Source organism: Aristolochia californica, unplaced genomic scaffold (genome assembly GCF_029961685.1).
Source record: "Aristolochia californica isolate CCGP_79_NKW_82.1479 unplaced genomic scaffold, dmAriCali1.0.hap1 SCAF_1, whole genome shotgun sequence".
In the NCBI taxonomy this organism is placed as follows: Eukaryota; Viridiplantae; Streptophyta; class Magnoliopsida; order Piperales; family Aristolochiaceae; genus Aristolochia; species Aristolochia californica.
In genome coordinates this window covers 58543961-58562711 of record NW_027181770.1, presented here as the reverse complement: position 1 = coordinate 58562711, position 18751 = coordinate 58543961, and the positions used below count along the sequence as shown (strand labels likewise).

General features: G+C 39.6%; 3 protein-coding genes and 1 non-coding gene across 9 annotated transcripts; all 4 read right to left on the bottom strand.

Annotated features, from left to right (window-relative positions):
* Positions 1-167: 167 nt before the first annotated feature.
* On the bottom strand, positions 168-2434 carry LOC137963378 (pentatricopeptide repeat-containing protein At1g08070, chloroplastic-like). The gene has a single exon (XM_068810505.1). The coding sequence runs from the start codon at positions 2289-2291 to the stop codon at positions 219-221; it is 2073 nt and encodes a 690-aa protein (XP_068666606.1). The 5' UTR covers positions 2292-2434; the 3' UTR covers positions 168-218.
* A 504-nt stretch (positions 2435-2938) lies between these two features.
* Positions 2939-12067, bottom strand: LOC137952976 (protein ESSENTIAL FOR POTEXVIRUS ACCUMULATION 1-like). Of its 5 annotated transcripts, XM_068800125.1 has the most exons (12): positions 12016-12050; positions 11695-11853; positions 10952-11014; positions 10713-10783; positions 9105-10001; positions 8292-8391; positions 8068-8205; positions 7152-7937; positions 4695-7001; positions 4522-4597; positions 3745-3899; positions 2939-3636 (listed from the first exon to the last, which is right to left on the bottom strand). In XM_068800125.1, exons 2-12 carry the CDS (start codon positions 11768-11770, stop codon positions 3311-3313), a joined length of 4995 nt encoding a protein of 1664 aa, XP_068656226.1. In that variant the 5' UTR covers positions 11771-11853; positions 12016-12050; the 3' UTR covers positions 2939-3310. The 5 variants fall into 5 exon arrangements, with proteins under 5 accessions (XP_068656226.1, XP_068656236.1, XP_068656245.1 ...); XM_068800135.1 differs by having other exon boundaries at positions 8068-8196; positions 11695-12067; XM_068800144.1 differs by having other exon boundaries at positions 9105-9958; positions 10718-10783; positions 11695-12067.
* A 1044-nt stretch (positions 12068-13111) lies between these two features.
* TRNAE-UUC (transfer RNA glutamic acid (anticodon UUC)) lies at positions 13112-13185 on the bottom strand. The gene has a single exon. It is a non-coding gene; the product is annotated as a tRNA-Glu (tRNA).
* A 598-nt stretch (positions 13186-13783) lies between these two features.
* Positions 13784-17854, bottom strand: LOC137952960 (uncharacterized protein At5g39570-like). 2 transcript variants are annotated; one of them, XM_068800104.1, is made up of 3 exons: positions 17777-17854; positions 15406-16474; positions 13784-14071 (listed from the first exon to the last, which is right to left on the bottom strand). In XM_068800104.1, the coding sequence occupies exons 2-3, from the start codon at positions 16423-16425 to the stop codon at positions 13991-13993; spliced, it is 1101 nt and encodes a 366-aa protein (XP_068656205.1). In that variant the 5' UTR covers positions 16426-16474; positions 17777-17854; the 3' UTR covers positions 13784-13990. The 2 variants fall into 2 exon arrangements, with proteins under 2 accessions (XP_068656205.1, XP_068656214.1); XM_068800113.1 differs by having other exon boundaries at positions 13784-14068.
* Positions 17855-18751: the final 897 nt, after the last annotated feature.

Below are 18751 nucleotides of genomic sequence, written 5' to 3'. Positions count from 1 at the left end.
CAGGATTCCTTGGCTACAAGGAAAAGAGTTACCTTGCTGCTGCTTCTCCAAGTGAGGATTCGAGAGACCCCATCCTTGAGTGCCCATGGATCTAAATAAAAGTCTACTAATGAACAATTTGGATGTGCTTTACACATTAAAGTCATCCCTTCCTAAGAAAAAGGGAGAAAGAGAAAGGCATATCATATATACACCCATATAAAATTGTACCACAAAATTTACCAATAATCAGAACAAGAACAGACGCCTTCTCTGAAATGGTGGAAACGATTGCAGTCTCTGACAATAATCTCCCTCTCATAATACCTAGATGTCATTTTCAAGAAAAGATGGCAATCATCACAAATACGAAGGTTCTTAACAACCCTTATTGGGCTCCTAGTTTCTGTGCTTATAAAACCAAAAGCAACTGCCAGTTTCTCACTGTGATGAGTGAGTGATCGCTGCTTTCCTTCCTCATCAACGTCATGCAATGCAGAAGAAGTTAGTGGAGCATACCCTTCTTTCTTCAGTGTAGTCACCATTTGATCTACCATTTCATACACCTGTTTACATTGGGGATGAAATCGATCTCCGGCAAAGAATTCACAGACCCTATTGTTCAACTCAATTGAACTACAACCTGGATATTTTTTTACCCGCTTCTCCTTCATCAAAGTCCGTATCTTCACAGCTTCCTCCCACTGTCCTGCCTTCGAATAAATGTTTGATAACAGTACATAATTCCCACAACTTTCTGGCTCCAATTCCATGAGATGGAATGCAACTTCTTTGGCTAGCATGGTGTGTCCATGTAACCTACAAGCGCTGAGTAGCGCTCCCCATATAACAGGATGTGGGTCCATTGGCATACTCATGATGAGTTCTTGGGCTTCATCCAAAAACCCAGCTCTGCCTAGAAGATCAACCATGCAACCAAAGTGTTCCAATTTTGGTGCCAATCCAAACTCTTCACTCATCAAGTTGAAATATCTTTTGCCCGCATCCACCATACCAACATGACTACATGCTTTTAACAGCCCAACAAAGGTGATGTCGCTAGGCTTAATTTTGGCCCGTCTCATGTAATGAAATATCTCGAATGCCTCCTCTGCCTTCCCATGAATTGCAGCAACTTCAATCATGGTTCCACACATAAAGCTATCCTTCTCATTTGCATCATCAAACACCTTTCTCGCATACTCAATGCTTCCACACTTTCCATACATATCTATAAGTGCCGTAGTAACATATGCATCCATCTTAATTCGATGCTTACCAATAAAAGCATGGACCCACTTCCCCATGTCCAAAGCACCCAAATGAGCACAAGCTGGAAGAACCACAACAGCTGTTACTTCATTAGGCTTAACATCTGAGACCTGCATCAGTTTAAACAGCTCCAGTGTCTCATGAAACTGCCTATTATGCACATAACAAGTCATCATCACATTCCATGAAACCACATTTCGTTGAGGCATCTCATCAAACAGTCTTCTGGCCACTTCAACCTGGCCAACCTTGGCATACCCCGAGATAATGGCATTCCATGATATTATGTCTTTCTCAGGCATCTCATTGAACAACACATTTGCAGCCTCAACATCACCACTTTTACAATACATGTCGACTATAGTGTTCCAAGATGATACGTTCCTTACTGGCATGAGATCAAAGAGTTCTCTAGCACTTGTGAACTCCCCACACTTCACGTAGCCAGCTATCATCGTATTCCAACAAATGACATCTTTTTCACTCATCCTGTCAAATATCTGCCATGCCTGACCAGAAAGCCCACAATTACAGTACATGTCAATCAGGGTGGTTTTAACAGTAATTTTTGAGTCGAAACCTGTCTTCATGGCAAGGCCATGTACCTCTGCGCCTACTGCCACATTTGCAAGAGAAGAAGCGGACCGTAAAACACCCGGAAAAGTAAATGAATCGCAAGCAACGGAGTGGATGCGCATGAGGCTATAAAGACGGAGGACATCTTTATATGCCCTATTATCGGAGTAACATTTGATCATGGCATTGTAGAAAAACAGCTTCCGGTGAGGGATTTTGTCAAATACGTTTTGTGCATAGAGCATGCAACCGGAGATGGAACAACAAAAAAGAAGCTGACCAATCACATAATCATTGTTGGCAAGGCCAGTTTTAATAACTCGTGCATGAAGGACTCTGAGCTGAGATGTGGATTTCGGAGATTTGAGACTAGAGAAAATATTATCATCATTAGACTTCGGTCCCTGATATGGATTGAAATGGGAAGGTTTGGAAGTGGTGACTGGCCAAGTTAACGAAGCCATAGCTTCAGGATTCTGTTTCTACGATTTCCTTTTCCCAAATCGTTTCAGATTCCTCTTCTTCCAGATAGACCATGAAATAAAGCAGCCCATAGATGACAAATGTCAGGAAAAATCCACCGGAGAAGGCATTGAGCAAAATTATGAAAAGGGTTGAAAGAAAGAGAATCTCACCTTGGAAAAACTAGGAGAGAGAAAAGACAATATATAAATAAGACAATGGACAACAAGTGGTAAGTGGTTCACGGTTCATGTTCGTCTAGAAAGATGACAAACAACAATGGTAAGTTGTCACGTACGTTTGCATGGTGTGAGGTCCAAGTGAATAGAGCTAAGTGGCTGCAATAAGTGGAATCACGAGTGAATAGGGCTTTAACTCTAAACAATTCGTAATACTTGCAAGTTTATACTTTAATTGCTCTTTTGGAATTTTATATTATGAATTTTTTAAGAAACATCCAATTTATCTTTTTTTAAGTTATACCCACACAAGTAAATAAATAAATTATTCAATATTATCCATTTCCTATTAGATATGATAAAAGTAGATAATTTTCCCATTACATTAGTAATGCCCAGACATTATGTAGGTGACAGCCCATTGGTGCTTGCCCACCAGACAGATTTTCACAAAACGTATTCATAGACACAATTAATGTTCTCAGATGCATATTTCTAAAAGACCAAGATATGGTGAAAAAACATAAAGGCAGATACACAGTATCAGAATTTTTAATCACCTTCCCCAGTTCAGCAAAAGGCTCTGGGGCGTGAAAAAGTTTATCCAACAAAATTCTATTTCTATTTCTATGTACATCTTCTAACCGTCAAGCTTATATGACACTGCAGGTGAAACTGCCTAATTCTCAAAACTCAATTAGGATTTTCACCACATGAAAATAAAAATAAAAATAAAAGAATACTTGCGCCACAAAAACCTTTACAGTGAGGTGGGATACAAACCCTATACAATCAAAAGAGGATACAATGAATAAGAGAAAAAAATCCGTGAGGAAAAGAAGCTAATCCTCCAGTCGTTGGATCTCACCCATCATGATGCGATTGCTGGAAATCTTGAAGCCAAGGAGTGCTGGATCAATCTGCCTTCCTTTCTTCCCTTTCTTCTTCCCACTTTTTGCCCCTTGCCCTGCATCGAACTCATGTGCCCCAGCATCAAGCTCAGGAGCAGGCGCTGGCTTCCTGGTACTCTTCAGCATGTCAATGAAAGACGTTTCTGAAACATCTGTATCACTGAGAGATGAGGTCCGACGAAATCGCATGTCTTTTTTGCCTGAGACAAGAGGTTCCACTTGACCACTTGGGTTCCCTCCGGAGTCTTTTCTTCCCTCTGCAGATCCCAAAAAGCAATGTTAAGAAGATAAGGACAGTTCATACCATCAGGAGCTCCTCCGTACTCGTAAGCAATATTTGAAAGAAATACTTGACTAGTTCATACCATCAGGAGCTCCTCCAAGATGTGCTGGGTTCTTTGCTTTCGCCATGGAACCACAAGCCAGCTCTGCTAATGCATCTTGGGTAGATAAGGAATGCGAAACAGGTGGACGCTTCAACATGGAGTCATCAAGCCCTTTTGAAAGAAGTGTTGGAATCCTGCAAGAACAGCAGACAACTGAAGATCTCAAGCTAGATATGGATTTGCTAGTTCCAAATTCTCCACACTTTCTTTCTCCCCCTTTTGGAAGAAGATGGTGGCTGTACGCACTTTTTACATGCAATAATGTCATGCACTTCATCACAAAAAGGCACATATACATGATCAAACTGCATCCACTTAGAGATTACTATGACAAAGTTTAGTTAAAATATACTCCAAGAGACTCAAAAAACTTCAAATGTTTCACCAAAAAAGCACATCAAATATCGTCCACACAAACTCAGTTAAGAATTCACTAATTCATGGAAATCTTAAATTACACCAGAAGCCACCATTTTGAACCAGAAACTTACATTGACAGTTGGCCACAAGATAGTAACCTACAGAAGATTTTAGGCCCGTTCACAGTCAGATCGCAAACTGGAAAAACTCAACCCTCAGAAGCTTTCTTCAAACAACAATATTAGAAAAATACTACCAAGGTTGGTTTTTAAGAGAGCCAAATTCTAAGGATAGCTAACAACTGAATAACTAATGCAATCCTTCCGTGCTAGAAACACTTCAATCAAGGATAAACATTATAATTAAGCATTTATCACATGACACCAAAGTTTTCACCTGTCTTTAGCCATCTCATCATCATAAGCACCACTTTCCGCTCCAATTTCATAATTGTAAAAGCCCATGCTCACACCTGTAAATATATCATCAAGCACTTAACAACTATGGAAAAAGCTCAAATATGTACCAGAAAAGTGAAAGATAAGTAATATAAGAAAAATAACCAGTACCTCCAAGTGAAGGATGCCTCACAGGGGCACTAGGTGGAAGTTCTCCCGGACCAGTAACAGCCAATCCTGCTAGTTCAATCAAACCTTCAGACTCACTCACTGGCTTGTTCACCACCTTGGCTTTAGCCCCTCTTTTCTTCGCCTTCTTCCCATCCTTTGTTTCAGAGAGGTCCATTCCCTTACCAATCATGATAGAATCTGTGTAAATGGGCTGGCCTGCCTCATTTATTCCAGAAAAGAACTGTTCCTCCCCCACAAACACTCCAGAACTGGATCTGAAAGACAATCTGTCAATACTTTCAATGTTGCTAGCTTGCTCATCCACACCAGTCACATTCCCCAAGTTCAGATCATGAGAGACATCTGGAAAAGAATCACCAAGGCCTGCTTGACCCGGTAGAGAATTAAATAGATGATCAGAAGCAGACACAGATGCCAGCCAAGATGGTTCCCTCCTCTCATAAGGAGAAGGAATCCCACCAATACTCATCTCTAAAGACTGGTTAGAATGAACAGCTGCTCTTTGCTGGAGCAAATCCATTAAAGCTCGCCTAGAGCTTTCATCACTACCTCCTAACGCCGATGGCCATGAGTTAGGATCGTCACCAAGGAGGTTCATTTCAGACTCTCTCTTTTTTTGTTCAGCTTCTAACTGCAGTTGGTGAAACCGTGACTCTAGCCAACCATTTGGTAGCTGTCCATTGGGCTGATCTGACCATCCACTCTCAATTGCATCCAAATGAGATGCATGATGTTGGTTAGGAAGGAACTGGGGTTGACGATGAGAGTGTATACCAGAAGAAAAAGAATCTATTTGAGTATGCTGGTCCTGCACTTCTAGACCTTGAACTCCCCTAGCTAGAGAGTTCACAAGATGATCCATGCTCATCCCAGGACCAACATCACCACCAGGCATTGAACGTTCAAAGGGTAATGAGTTGGGCTGCTCAAAAAGCCCCCCTCGCTGAAGGCGCTCATGTAATGCAAGGTTGCGTTCAAGATTGCTCGGTTGCTCATATGATGAAGAAGGCCTTTGCTGTTGCCTATTGTAAACATCTAAAGGATTGAAACCCATAGGCTGGGCACCAGTCCTGCCAAACTGTGAAGATTCATCCACAGACCAGACACCAATATGCTGCCTCTCTTCCTCCATAGCCTGCTGCTGCTGCCTCAATGCTCTTGCTGCCTGAAGCTGCTGCTGGTGCTCTTGCTGCTGCAAATTTAGAAGAAGCTGCTGATGTTCCAAGGGAATCATCTGCTGCTGCCTTTGCTTTTCATGTGAAAGCAACTCCAACAAATCTCTGTGGTGATCTGGCTGCAAGCTCTGGCCAAATTTAGCATGGATGAGCTGCTCCAAGGCAGGATCATGGAGAGCCCTATGCTGCTGCTGCTGTTGCTGCAATTCATGGAAAAGATGCTGTCTAAAAATAACTTGATCAAGCATGTTTTGATTGCCTCTGATAGAGTCCAATCGTGACTGTCCAAAACCAGGGTGATGGTGTTCATGCACCTGCTGTTGCTGATGCAACAGGTGTTCAAGGATAGACTGCTGAACTTGAGACTGCTGTTGTTGTTGCAACTGCATCTGATGGTGATGAAGTAGCTGCTGCTGTTGCTGTTGTCGCAACTGTTGTTCTTGTTGTTGGAATTGAAGTTGCTGCTGGTGTTGAAACTGAAGCTTCAAAAGATGTTCCATATCTGGACCTGCTTGCCCAATTGGACTCAGGACATGCGGATGACCAGTTCCAGAGAACTGATCCAAAACTGAACCATTCGGATTAGGCATAGAGGAAGGATGGCCCAATAATTGTTGTTGAAGCTGTTGTTTCTGTAACTGTTGTGCCAGCAGAAAGTGCTCTGCCAGTTCAGACCGACCAGGATCGTGTTCCATGTGTGAAAGATGGTGAGCATCCCTAGCATCCTGGATAACATTCGAGTTTGCAAGGGCATTTCTTCTGTAACTATCAGCCCACGCGTCAGAAATGGTTGAGTCATCAACCTGCCCATTGAATGAATTCAGTTTATGGCTAAAAAGAGAGTTCTCCTTTATGTGGCCAATATCACTGATGTTGGATGACTGGGACCGCCTCAAATGGGTGCCATCTTCCAACTCAGACCACAAAAGGCCTAGAGGATGCAAGTTATCACCATCCTTCAAGACTTTATGATTGTGAATGCCTGCTTCTACACGTTCATTTGCTAGAAAATGATTGCTAGCCACATTTCCTAAAGTATCATGAAGATTGGCAGATGGCTTCCCTCTCATAATCCCACTGCTACTCTCCGGTCTCCTGGAAAATAATACTTCTGCAATACAAAAAAAAAAAAAGTATTACTAAAATGTTCAAAAGAGAAGCCTCAAAATACAAAACAAACAGACAGAAACACACACATAACAAGGACACACATCCAAACAAGGACACACACAAAAAGGAAAAAATATATACGTTGACTAACCTTCAGTATCTTGACCAGCAAATTCATGAAAGTGCTGCCTCACTGAGTTGGAGATATTAGGAGGTCTTTCTGCACAAGAAGCTGGCCCCATATTATAATGGGGTTCCATTGCTTCTTCGATCCTGGATTCTCTTGATGTGGCCCACTGCTGCTCATTTATGGCAGTCAAACTAACAAAATCGGGAACCGCTGTACTAGCCTCGAATTTTCCTTCCACTGCATCAGAAAGTCGTAGATCGCTGCTCAACTGAGTCCTAGAAGATCCAGATCTAGCCTTAAGTTTTAAATGTGACATGACTTCTCCAAGTTCCTGAAAAGGTGTTCCTTCTGGAGCATCTGACAAACACACTGGTAAATCAGTGCCAAAAAACCCTTGTTCAAACCAAGAAATGATGTCAACACCCAAAAAGGGTCCCTGTATCTCTCCTTGTGGATCTCGGTAATACAGACTAATTTCTTCAGGTGGAAGAACATGCTCTGATGGCTTTAAATCAGTTGCATTTACAAGCTGTTCACTTTTAGCAATCTCCTTTGGATTTAGCAGATCAAAAAGTGAGCTAGTATCATCAGGTAGAGGACTATCAGAAGAGGCAACAGAACCACCCTCTGCAAACTTAAGTTGCTTCAGAAAATTTGAAGCTTCAACATGCTCATGACCATTTACCAGGCTGGTGTCACTAAATTTTGGGTCATAATCAACCTGGCTGTTGCTAACTGGCTCCCTTAAGCTGGAGATTTCCATTGCACTCATGACTTTACTTTCACTCCTAGAACAAGAATCAGGATCTGGAAGAAGGCAAAAGAGATTCATATGCACAAGGAATGATGCGACCAAAATCAATGTTGAAAGGAAAACTTAAGCGTATCTGAATATTTACTATTTTTAAGCAATAAATAGATAGAAAGTTTTCCTTACCTTCCAGTATGCTTGTTAAAACATCATTAGACAGACTCTCCTCATTTAATTTCCTATAGAGCTCACCGGAAACTTCCTTATTGCCACAAAGGAGGGGTGCCTTAAGTTTGCTCTCAGTTGAAAAAACATCTGAAACACCTAGGCAAAAGATCTCCTCAGAGATTATCAAACTACAACAAACAGATAAATATTATTTGAAGAAAGGCTGATAGATAACTGAATACCTGCATCACTGTCATTGGCTCTTCCATTTTTGTCTCTGGTTGAGTGATAAGATGCTCCACTGCTGGTGATCTTCCCCTTCCAGATATCTTCAAGAACAGCCTGAAAACCAGAAAATGGCAAATGTCACTAGTTAAGCTTCAGACTGATTGAAGCATCAATGTTTACTAGTTTTTAAACTCAAATTAACACAACTAGAAGAAATGCAATGTACATCTTAGGAGAGAGGAACTTCAAATCCTACAATAGAAGCCAATAGAAGAAACTATTCATGTATCACAGAACAACACTCCAGCATTAAAGACAAACTTCCTAACATGTAAATTTATAAATAGTTTCTACAAATAAAACAACATCGTTTGAATTAACATATTTCCCCATTCGCAAACATATATGAACTGCTAACTCTATGCAGGGTTCTATAAGTACCAATTACAAAAAGCTCAGTGTCTCAGAATCTATAAAAAATTAGATGATACTTTTAAGTCCTTCATTGACTGATATATACTGCAGATGCTCATGCACAAACTTTTTGCACTTCCCTTCAACAACTCAAAGCATCATACCATGAAATTAAAATTTAGATTGTAAAACATAAAACGGAGAAAATATGGAAGCAATGACTTGCAAAGAATGAACAGCTCCAACATGTCATACCGCATCCACAAACACCACAGCAACACCCCTCGGAACTTCTCTAGAGCACCAAAAATGGAAATAAATTTAAAGCAATAACTACATTTCGATCACCATTCCAGTCGATTTCTACAGATATTTAGAAACTACCTTGGGAGTCATTTCAAGATTAAATTTACCTCCTCCTCTGCATCTGGTGCCACAAAGGCCAATGGCTCTAGTGATGTTGATTGTGTTATTGGAGGCACTTCCTCTAGCCCAGTAGGCATGCTCTCAAAGTAAGGCACAAGCTTCTGCTTTCTGTAAATATCAAGAAGTTTGCCCCTTGGATAGCAAAATGCACCTCCTGGCAAACCAGATTTGCTGTATCCAACATCACTCTTATCTGAACGAGTAGCACCAATGGGACCAGAAGTAGAAATTCTACTAATTGGCAAACTACCGATAATGCTTGAACGACCTCGACCAGGAGCAAACCCCACAGAAGATTCGGATCTACCTCTCTCCAGCCCAAAACCTGGGGCAGCACGATAGACAGAGGACCCACCTGTATGAGTTTCCTGCCGATGGCGTGGCCGCCATTTATCACGAGAATCAACCTCAGAAGCAGAACGGTTGGCTCCCACAAAGGAGGGTTGTTTTTCACTGTGGACGTCTTCTTTTTCTGTCTCTGTCCTCTTCTCAGTTCGAGGATCCTTCTCCTTATCTTCGGGACCCCATCTTGAAGACCACTTGCTGTCTCGCCGTGTTTCATGAACAGAGCTACGACCACCAACATCATGCCACCTGTCAGTGGAAGACAATGATGTCCTATCAGTGGTTTCTCGGATTGAAACACTGTCAGTTCGACGATCATTTTTCCGATATTCACTTTCTCTTTCTCCTTCTTTTCTGCGCTCTCGCCTACCCAGTAACCCAGTTTCTCTCTCCTCTTCACGCCAACGGCAACCGCTGTCAATCTCAGATGCATTCCTTCTCCATTCTTTCTTGTCTTGAGATCCTTCCAAGCGCCAACCCTCCTTCTGGGAAGGATCTGTGGAGTTTCCAGCAGTTAAAGGATTTGGCATACGAGTATCCTAGAAAATAAATAAGAAAAATAAGTCTGTCAGGAATGCTATCACGCAAAAAGACAATTGAGAATTACAGCCACAGCAAGAACATAGACCTTCTGTCAGCTATACTTCCAAGCCCCTCCAAATACACTTGCACACTTATGTTTGACAATATTAACATCAGAGGAATAAATGAATGATGAAAAATAAAACAAAGACGTGGTTTTGATACAAACAATTAATTACCATAAGTCAATGGTATCAGTAACCAATAATTAAATAACCAATGCTTACTACTGAAAAAGATTTTTTTCTCCTTTCCTAATAGCAACAGATGTCCGTGTTGCTTCTTTTCTTCATTATTAGAAAAAAATAAATTAAATATAAAGATATGTGCAACAATCGTCTTTTGAGCAACGTGTTGCTAACAGCATGCAACAGGTGATGGATAGGCTTGCAAAGCTACAACTAACATGGCAAAATTGATAAGATATGAGCACTTAAAACTGAATAACCTTGGCACCTCATTGAAGACAGACAAACAGAAACGACCGTATCAGGAAAACTACAGCCACATATTACCACCACCCACTAAAACTAAAACAGAGTTTGCATACAAATAACAGAAAAATGTTGCACTTGCTTTCTGAAAAGCATACTCATCCAACCACTGACTATCACATGTCTCAATAAAAATTGAGAAAAATATATAGCTGATGCACATAAAAGACAGACCTTACTTTCGGTTGGCTTCGCATACAGCCACTGAGGAGATAAAGGTATACTGCTTTCTGATGTTGCTTGATCTACAAAATGAATAGAAATGCCAGTAAGCAGTAAGGAATTTAAACCTCCATGCACAATACAGATAAAAGAATATGAGAATTTCAACAGCCATTAAAGATTGCAAGGATGAACTGCCCGGCAACATCACAATTCATGGTTAAAAAAAAAATGAAAATAGATATAAGTACCTTTAGAGTCATCAAGAAACCCAACGAGCACCTTCTCATCATCATTTCCACCGCCAGTAGCATCTGTCGTGGCAGAAACGACAATTTTAGCACAAAAAATTCTAATAAAAGATGGATGACAAATAACAAGTAAAACTAAACACAACAAGATTGAGGTAACGGAGAGACTTTGTAGAAAAATAACTTCTGATGAAACCTCGTATCAGATTAAGTAACATAGCAACAAAAACAGTTCGAACAATGGAATAAAGTCAAGAAGAAAAGGACACGATTTTTTAGAACAAAACTTTATCCACAAAAAACTTCATTGAGTCAAATAAGAGGCTCAGCGTCCTAAAATATGAGCAAAGCCCCTAGTGAAGAAAATTATAAGAATAACCAAATCGAAAAGTACCGCCACAACCAAGAATGAAGAGCAACAAATTCCATCAAGTAAGAAACTAGTCAACATGAACGTCTTAAAGATCTGAAAATATTCGGCAACAGGAAGAAAAACAACAAACACTACAAGCGAGAAGATCTATGACTCCGAGACTCGTAATACAATAGCCATAGGGAAAACAAATAGCCAGAGAAAAATAAACGCGGGATAAAAAAAAATCCAATCTCACAACAACATAACTTCGACAGAAAACAAAAAATCACATCCAAATCCGCCGTTCAATGCAAGTCATAATCAAGCAACCAATGCTATACTTAAAACAACAACAACCTCCACTAAAGACGTTGAAAACAATAAATACCTTTAGCTGCCCAAGGCTCGTTGGAAGACTTTAACGAAAGGAGATCCTCCGGCAGATCAACCTTGCTTTCGACCATCGCAGAGCACAGAATCGTGGAGATCGGGAATGGAGTAAATTCGAACAGCTGGAAACGGATATAGGCGCACGAAGAGCGGGAACCTGCAAACGAATCAAACGAGTCGCACCGATCCAAGGCAGTTAGAGGAGATCGAGTTAGGGTTTGGGAGATTGGTATCCTAGGGTTTTTAGGGTTTCGGAACGGGGAGATGTACGCAACGCAGAGATGCAAGAGACAGAGAGCGCTTGGAGAGGAGAGTAAACCTGATACGGATTTGTACCGTGAGAGAGAAAAAAGGGTGAAGGCTTTGGCTGGTCAGACGAGCGAATTTGCAGTGTGCTTTTGAGAAGCTTAATAATTAGAAGACGGTAGAGGGCTATATACCGAACGTTACAGCGTATGTGCTGGAAAGGAGATAAAGAAAACGCAACACTCGGAACTGTAGATATTTGGTATCCAAATGATTCGCTTTCGTGTTAGAGTAAGCATACATCCAAGGCGACATGGAAACAATGGTTTAAAATTAAACCAAACTTTTAGCTTCATAGCAAAGGCATAATGTAGAAGGTTCTCTTAGAGAAGACTCATGGGCTCTTGTTGATGAAAAAGAGATTATGGCTTTAATGCTTATAAGAGCTTGGTGCATCTCTAAATTTTGTATGATCCAATGGCTTCAATCCTTCAATTGATGGTCGGGGACTTGAGAAAGAAGGTACTCTTATGAGGCAATTTGACTCTGTGTCTCCTCTCTAGTATTGGCTTTCTTGTTTACATCGATTGTGTATCTTCTGTGTCTCCTTATAATTTCATTGAAATGAGTGTGTAATTTTTACTTTTCATCCATCCATTACCTTACGGTTTACCTTTATCTTACCATCCCTTTTTCGGATTCTAATTTACTCTTTTAGGTTAATCCTCTGTTAAGTTGCTTAGGTTGGTTTATTTTTATTATATAATATTTATTAAACAACATGATATGTTATCTATTATCTTATCAAATACACTAATTTTTCTTCACAATGACTATTTAACTTATATTTGTATACTCTTTCTATATGAAAAATTATTTATTTGTCACTCGGGAGTTCATTAGGCAGGAGACCTGAGTAGAGTAACTTTTTTTTTTTCTCAAGAGTTCAAGGCAATGGAGATTCATAAATTTTAAACAAAAAATACCAATTGAATTTTTATTTGAATATACTAATTTTAATATTCAACTACTCATTTCAATTAATTTAATAATTTTTTTGAGAATGCAATAAGGTTGATTGGATTTGAATCCAATCTTCCTTTTTCCTTTTGTAAGTATCTATTTTTATACAAACAAACCATGCTTTGACTAAAAGTCCAAAAAGTGCATTCCATTGCCGGGATTTGAACCCGGGTCGCCTGGGTGAAAGCCAGGTATCCTAACCGGGCTAGACGACAATGGATGTGTATGAAACAATATCTTAAATAGATATATTTAAAAAGCTATAGATAAATTTGAATTAATTATCATTATGTTAATTTTCAAAGTATTCCGAAAAGAAAAAGGCACGAGTTTTACCCCTTTTAGGTTTTTCTGACTCAATAGTCTTAATATTAGAGCAAAAAATTGGTGATATCACCATAATTTAAGGATCTTAATTTTTCAAATAACAATAATATTTTTTATTTTAAATCTTCACTTTAGAAAGAGAATAGATAAAAATATATATATTTAATTAGATTTTAGAAATTGATTTATGCTAGGTTTTGTGTTCTAGGGTCATTTTTAAATAGGCCTCCAACTTCAGAAAGGAGGGAGGATATATCTTCTCCTCCGTAAGGCTTTTATTACTTAGAAGGAACAAAAAAAAAAATTGTGGCGAGCTCAATAGGCCACATCCCACTTGACTAACGAAGCAGTTTGTCTTTCCTGAATAGAAGCTTCAAAGCCATTAAGAGATTGTAATGTCCGAATGAATGATATTTCGGGCAAATTCTAGGGATTAAACTGCCTGCATACTTTTACACATAAACAACTATTCAAACATAAGAAAAGGGAGATGAGAATGAAAACTCTTCCTCACAAAGTTTAGGAAATTATTCAAACAGTAAAAAGTTTATAGCACACCCAGTTTTTCTAACAACCTTCAAAGGCAAACCAGACAGGTTTAAGCCGTAAAGCAAATCCAACATAGAGGACAAACCTCATTTATTTAACAAGATAATGTTATGCAGTAAGCAAGTTGAGAAGCCAAAGGTACACCTAGCTCATTCATCATCATAATGCTTGCGATGGTGGTGTTTGCCGTGACGACGCTCCTTTTTCTCATCATCAGAGTCGTCGTCCTTCTGCCAAATAATTTCATCAATAAGCAAAAATTAAACAACTTGTCTTTCTAAGAAACTTCTTATTCGTGTTTTAGAATATAAAGAAAAGTTTTTTGAGACTTGCATTAAGTTAAACAATAATATTCACTTGAATGAACAGAATCAAACCTGCAGATTTATTGTCACAATTATATTCTGTTTTTTTTCTGCAAGTGATAATTATATAATTCATATGGATGCCTACAATACTCTCACATAAATGAAACAGATGGGAACTTTGCGAATGGTAATCAAGTAACTTTAAAATGTGGTTTTGAGTAATTTCAAATTAGATGATACCAAGAAAGTGAGCATGAGTAAGAGAACATCTTATACAGAGGAACTTGACCAACTGATCCTAAAACAATTCAGGTCTAATTGCATTTTTTTTTCCCTCCTGATTAAGTTGGTTCTACATAGCTCTAACTAAGATGTTGTGTGTTTCAACTCATTGAAGGTTATATTATTTTTTTAAAAACAGTTTGCAAACATCATAACTTCATTGAATCAGTTTGAAGCTGCAATAAACATATTTAACATAGATAAGCCCAAATCTTCCAAAGATTTGGAAAAATAGCCAGAGCGGAACAGAACAATAAGACATAGTAGCAGATGTAGGAATCCAAGGATATGCATATTTAGATATTCCCATGGTCGTTTTGGAAAAGATTTTCTTGAACCATTATCGACCAAGTTGGGATTCCTTGAGGTTTCTCATAACAAAGCTTCATAGCATACATAGTTCACATACAAATAAATGAGAAAACTGCTAGGTCCACAAGGATCAACTCAATCCTCGATTCCAAACGAAAGAGTGACTCAAATTTTTAGGCATCCATTTACCTCTTGCTCATTTATCTCTAAATAAAAGTGGAGCGCATTCCTTATTTCTCAATCTTAGTTGAGTCAGCTCTAAAATTGGAGCTTTATTTAGTAGCCAGGGACTGGAATAAGAGGCCTTTCGGTGACGCATGGCTTCCTTCAAATGAAGGAATGCACGAAAACCTAAGAGCTCTGTTTGTTTTATCTAAAGAGCAAGACTCACATGTTAATAAATGCATCAGATAAAACAAGGGGACTCCCCATAGACATGCTTCCTTCAAATGAAAAAATTTATGAGAACCTAAGTGCAACTTGTATTCTTATCTAACAAACAAGATTCACATGTAACATTAATCAACCAACATAAAGCAGGATAATCATATAGAACAAAAAAAAAATACTACACAATGAACCAATGAGTGAAGCATATAAAATATATAAATCGGATAAATCAACGAGAGTACTCTAAGCTGAGTAAGGTGAGGTGATCTTACCGATTTGGTACGACCATATCGTTCACTCTCATCAGGATTATAGTTGGATTCCTGATACTTTGGGGGTTCGTCAGCCACATTACCTTGCCCATAACTGGACCTCCCATAAGTTTGCCTTTGTGGTTCTTCCTCCTCCTGTCCATAAATGGACCTCCCATAAGTCTGCCTTTGTGGCTTTTCCTCATCCTGCCCATAACTGGACCTTCCATATGTCTGCTTTCGTGGCTCTTCCTCAACCTGCCCATAACTAGGCCTCCCATAAGTCTGCTTCTGGGGTTCTTCGTCACCCCCATCAGTAGATCCACCATAAGATGGCCTTTCATAATTGGTCCTTCCACCACCATATTCAGACCCTTGCTGACCATAACGGCTGGGCTGATCTGATTCACCACCGTAACCATATGACGATTCCTCTCTTTTGGGCCTCCCATAAGTCTGCTTCTGGGGTTCTTCGTCACCCTCATAAGTAGATCCACCATAAGATGGCCTTTCATAATTGGTCCTCCCACCACCATATTCAACCCCTTGCTGACCATAACGGCTGGGTTGATCTGATTCACCACCGTAACCATATGACGATTCCTCTCTTTTGGGCCTCCCACTCTCGCTGTGACCAGTGTAACCAGATCCATAATCAGAAGCCGGTTGCTCTACCTCATAGCCAGGTTTGTTCATTCCAGGGCGGAAACCATAGTTGGGTTGTGGGTCAGAGTAGCTTCCTTCATATGTTTCTGCCTGAGGACGGAAGCCATAAGACGGCTCAGGCTTGGCCTCTGAGGAGTAGCTGTGGCTATCATTGGCGGCTCCGCCATAAGCGGATGAGGTTTCTGAATAAAAGGAAGACTGGGGTCTACCATAGTCGATAGAACCCTCTCCAGAAGAGATAGGGTAGCATGTCTCCTCAGATGGAGGAAGAGGGCGGCCGTAAACAAGGGCAAGATCATAACCACCCCCATAAGGCGTCGGATCATACTCATCAAAGTCATCAACTCGATCTTCACCTCTGCGGTAGTATGACATTCTCGTCTTGCCCTTCCAAACTGGTGATCTTAGAGCAGCAAAAAGGTTCCTAAAGAAAACATGAAAACCCCATCAGTAATGCACCCCGCCATTAAGATCTTTTGATAGACTATCAAAGGGAATTCAATTCAGACACTCCTATTATTGGCAACTACTGAAGTTCATGAACAATTAAACACCTGAGGGTTTTTACATAGTCAAACAAAAAATATATACTACTCAAATGGACTCTAGTACTCCAATGATGAGGTTCAGCACCAATACTGAACAGCTAATTTCATATACACGAACATGATAGAAATGCTTGCAATGTGGTTCGAAATAAACAATCTGAGACAAATCTGAGAAACACCAATCTGAGACAAATAAACAACTGTATTCTAACAAGATCAGAATATAACTGAATGGCTACTGATATTGAAAGTTAGAACAAAGCATGCCTTCTTACTCAAATAGCTAGAAATATTTAATCATAAATCAGGAAATAATCTCTTTCAAGAATACAAAATCAGCATCAAATAATACAGAGGTTATTCATGCAAAAAATACGGTTCAAACCAAAAGTCTGAAGTTATGCTTATCCCATGTAAGTAGAAAAAGCTGATGAAAAACACTATCTGCCTAGAGTGAGTTGTATGACTATGGAGTGAACTAGCTTTATTTCTCAAAGAGTTAGAAAATGTTCATCCTTATAGCTGCCAATCACCACCAACTAATCTCCAAATGTGTATCCAGATCGAGATTTATATCCTGTAAGGCGCTGAACACCATCCAAGACTAACTTGGGCGTAATATCAGGCCACCTTTCCTCTCATGGATTAAAAGGCGAATAAAGTTCAATTTGAATTTGAGATAGTAGCAATCATCTTGACGACATTCATTATAATTGCAACTTTGAACATCCAGAATGAATAGTTGATCAGATCCACTAAAATTAGCAAACATCTTTACAACATTCATTATAATTTCAACTTTCAACATCCAGAATAAATAGTTGGTCAGATCCACTAAAATCAGAGTTATTTTTAACAGACTTCAGCACAGGATCAAACGTACAAACACGCAGAGCAATTTCTCCCCCAACGACCACACAAACGTAGTGGAAAATGACAGATCTGGGTGAAAGACAGAAAGATCAAGGAGGAGGGGAGATGATTTGGGGCGTCGGAGAAGAAATCAGGCAGCTTTTCAGCAAGGGGACAAAAAAACCGATTTGCAGTAACAGGGGCCAAGAGTTGGACGTTCTAAAGAACAAAAGAAATAACTGAAAGATGAGAAAATAGGGGAAATGGAGAGACGCAAGAAACCGAAAAGCGTTAGATCGGAGAGAAGGGGAGAAGAAGAGGTTTACCTGTCGGCAGCGGATAGAACGATAACTCGGAGGTGATCTCCGTAGAGGTGGAAAGTATTTAACGCGAAAGCCTGGAAGGCAATGTAATCAGACACGGCCACACAAGGCGTGTCACGTGTGGTCCCTCTACTGAATAGAGTGACAGCGCGGTGGATAACGAAATATGTTTTTCCAACACCGCTGAGTTGACCCGCGACTCGGGTAACCTAAAACTTGGATTCTGAGGGACGGGCGGGTCGGGTTGATTCTCTATCCGGTTCGAAGAACCAAAATCAATACTAGACCCGTGTTTTTCTTCTTTCAATTTGAGAAATGAAAATATAATGAAATAAATTCATAACCAAATTGAAAATGCTCGATACCACAAATTTATACAATGTAACGGAAAATAATTAATCTACCGATATGCAAAGGGGGGTTGTACATTCAGGTCGACTCAAGTTGTTGATCTAGCCTTTTTAAGGGTCATCTGCATTAGAGGGGTTCGAGAACGAGACACTTTTTTGGCTACATCTCTTAAAAAAAAAAAGTTATTTTTATTTTTATAATAAATAAAATTTACATTTATCCACGTAACATGATGAGGCAACAATCAATGGTCACAATCAAGTCAGAAGCATGGGATCATTATCAAGATCTAATAGTTGAGGTTACAAGATCTAATTGACAAATGAGATTGTAAGTTCTGACCAACTATTGAGATTACAAGTTTTTATTGATGATCAACGTTACAAGATCCAGAACATGGGTTATAAACATTGATGGATATTACAAGTTTTGGTCCATTGTTGTGTTCAGTCCAAAGCCCTGGGAGCATTCATTACTAATGCATTTAGGTCTATTTTAATCCTAGAAGATTGAAGATAACCCATATTACTCCTATATAGCCCCACATATCCACCTACCCTGCATCATGACACCCATCATCTTAATCTTCATTGTCACTCCAAGTGACCATACTAATGCATTTAGGGG

Excerpts from the sequence above, each read along its gene's own strand:
- LOC137963378 (XM_068810505.1), bottom strand. The coding sequence starts at position 2,291 with ATGGCTTCGTTAACTTGGCCAGTCACCACTTCCAAACCTTCCCATTTC.
- LOC137952976 (XM_068800125.1), bottom strand. The coding sequence starts at position 11,770 with ATGGTCGAAAGCAAGGTTGATCTGCCGGAGGATCTCCTTTCGTTAAAG. Across the intron at positions 7,938-8,067 it reads TTTAACAAGCATACTGGAAG|ATCCTGATTCTTGTTCTAGG; the intron begins GTAAGGAAAACT and ends GCCTTCTTCCAG. Across the intron at positions 4,598-4,694 it reads GAGGCATCCTTCACTTGGAG|GTGTGAGCATGGGCTTTTAC; the intron begins GTACTGGTTATT and ends ATATATTTACAG.
- LOC137952960 (XM_068800104.1), bottom strand. The coding sequence starts at position 16,425 with ATGTCATACTACCGCAGAGGTGAAGATCGAGTTGATGACTTTGATGAG. Across the intron at positions 14,072-15,405 it reads GATATGGTCGTACCAAATCG|AAGGACGACGACTCTGATGA; the intron begins GTAAGATCACCT and ends ATTATTTGGCAG.